At 44.8% G+C, this 2,716-nt stretch overlaps 1 protein-coding gene across 1 annotated transcript in view; it reads left to right on the top strand.

Annotated features, from left to right (window-relative positions):
- The window catches only part of LELP1 (late cornified envelope-like proline-rich 1), a 2,410-nt gene extending 2,350 nt beyond the window's left edge, over positions 1–60 (top strand). Inside the window, exon 3 of the mRNA XM_010857451.1 lies at positions 3–60. Coding sequence (XP_010855753.1) covers positions 3–60 — 58 coding nt within the window. The remainder of the gene's footprint in view (positions 1–2) is intronic.
- The last annotated feature ends 2,656 nt before the right edge of the window (positions 61–2,716 follow it).

The following is a 2,716-nucleotide window of genomic DNA, read 5'->3' as shown; positions in this document are numbered from 1 at the left end:
AAGCCATGTGTCAAGTCCTGTCCTCCTAAATGCCCACCACCCTGCCCACCCCCAGAATGAGGCACCAAGGGTGCCACCCAGCCCACTACTTCCACCATCTCATCACGTTCACCACCGAGGGGCTGAGAGCTGAAGCCATGAGCTGACAAGTAAACGTGTTCCTCTGCTGTGCAAGACTTCCTTCTCCTGGTTTCTTGGCAGTTGGGGGTTTGTTGTCTTCCAGCTTTAATACCAGTAAGAAGCAATCCCCTGGGGGCGTGAGGCTAGGACCCAGGCCCTCCACACTCAACAACCTTGGAAGATGGCCATGCATCTGACCCCATCTGCTGCATGGAGGGGTGCGGCATCTTCTGAGGGGTGCACCCGGGGAACATGCCCTGTTAGAGCACCACCTGAGAAAGCTATAAACATGGCTATCGAAGTGGCATCCCCGGGGGACACACTGAGCACAAGGCAGGAAGCGGGCATGAGGGGGAAAGGGAGTGGACATTGGGGAAAGATCCAGCAAAGTTAAGGAAAGAAGTCTGCCATGGCTTTTAGTCCCACTGCCTGATGCTGGGCCGGAACATTCTGAAAACAGGCTGCATGTGTTTAAACTCTAGCTCTGCTTCCCTCTGGCTTCCCTGCTGGCTCAGACGGTAAAGAATTTGCCTGCAATACAGGAGACCTGGGTTCAATTCCTGGGTCAGGAAGATCCCCTGGAGAAGGGCATGGCAGCCCACTCCAGTATTCTTGCCTGGAGAATCCCCATGGACAGAGGAGACTGGTAGGCTACAGTCCATAGGGTCGCAAAGAGTCAGACATGACTGAGGTGACTTAGCACACACACAGCCACAAGGAGTGCACATCCAAAGTGGCTCAGTTCACCAAAGGGAAGTTTTCATTTGTATTGCCGGGAAGGATATTAGGATGAGGAGAGGGCATGTAAAATTAAAGAGAGAACTGTAGGAACCAGGACTTCAGGACCCAGGAATGTGGACTCACCGCCACCATTTCAATTTCCCTCATCTCCACCAGTCTCCGCTCCTCTTCAGGATGGGTCTCCTCACCCCTTAGAGCCCCCTGCATGCGCCATGGTCCTTGACCAGGAGGACTCAGCTTGTTGATGGATATGCTATGAGGCACTCCTGTTATTTCCAGAAAAGAAATCTGATTGCTTCTTTCCAAAAACAACGCCCAAGCTCACAACATCTGAGCAGAAGTAGGTTTAGGATTCTCTACTATCACAGAGGTAATGAAAGAGGCCAAATCTGTGGTACTTCCTGTAGAATCGTGGCCCATAAACATCTTTCTATCCCTTTGAATCTGGAAAATGGTTCAGGACAGCAAAGGGTACAGTAAGTACAAATAGTTCAAAATGTGCCCAAGAAAAGACATCTGGGGCCCCCACTAGGCCAAGGTCATATAATCAGCTGGTTGCAGAAGCACTTTTAGGGTACAAGAGCTAGACAAGGCCTTTAGGGTACAATCCCCTCATTTCTTCAGATGTCAAAATGACTAGTTGTCTTCTCTGACATGCAGAGCCTTGAGGGTCTCAGGGTCTCCTAGCAAGAATGGGAGCTTGGCACCCACACTGTAGGGTCCTGCAGAGAGGTTCCTCCTGGACGCAGGAACCTCTGAAAGTCTGATGTAGGGAATCAGGGGAGGTGGGGCACGTTCAACTGTTGGTAACAGGTGGGAAACTCTTCCACCCACTAGAAATCCAAAAGAAAAGAGGGAGGAGAGAGAAGGAAAATAGAACAATAAGGTATCATTCTTATTCACATATTTAATGGCCACTTTTTGATGCTAGAATAATTTTTACTTAAAAATTTAAGTTAATCTTTTCCCTCTCACCAAAACAAATCTCTGGAATAAACACATCAAAAAGACAAAACATAAAAGCACCAGAAGAAAACTATTCAAATAATCTGGGTATGTGATGGGTCTTTGCAGGCATAACCCCAAGGCGGAAACCATATTTATGTATCTAAACTTATGTAAATACATAAATATGAAATTATACATAAAATTTATAATGATCATTTTTAAATAATAAACCCCAGAACCCCAATGCTAAACACTGTGCCACTATTGGTGAAAGTGTAAATAGACAAAATTCTTTTAGAAAATAATTTGAAGAATATGATATGTATCAAAAGCATAAAGTGATTCAACTCTTGGACCCAATTGTTCCTTGTCTTGGAATTCATGCAAAGAAAAATAATTCCAAAATGAAAAAAAAGTCTATATAAAGCAAATTATCACAGTGTGACTTAGAGACAATTCAATCTAACAGAGATTTGGATAAATAAATTTTAATGAAACATTAACTTATATGCAGAGTACATCATGAGAAACGCTGGACTGGAAGAAGCACAAGCTGGAATCAAGATTGCCGGGAGAAATAGCAATAACCTCAGATATGCAGATGACACCACCCTTATGGCAGAAAGCGAAGAGGAACTAAAGAGCCTCTTGATGAAAGTGAAAGAGGAGAGTGAAAAAGTTGGCTTAAAGCTCAACATTCAGAAAACTAAGATCATGGCATCTGGTCCCATCACTTCATGGCAAATAGATGGGAAAACAGTGGAAACAGTGTCAGACTTTATTTTGGGGGGCTCCAAAATCACTGCAGAGGGTGACTGCAGCCATGAAATTAAAAGATGCTTACTCCTTGGAATAAAAGTTATGACCAACCTAGATAGCATATTCAAAAGCAGAGACATTACTTTGC

The sequence above is a fragment of the Bison bison genome, unplaced genomic scaffold, assembly GCF_000754665.1.
Source record: "Bison bison bison isolate TAMUID 2011002044 unplaced genomic scaffold, Bison_UMD1.0 scf7180017864381, whole genome shotgun sequence".
Taxonomy (NCBI): Eukaryota; Metazoa; Chordata; class Mammalia; order Artiodactyla; family Bovidae; genus Bison; species Bison bison.
This window is presented reverse-complemented; position numbering and strand designations above follow the sequence as displayed.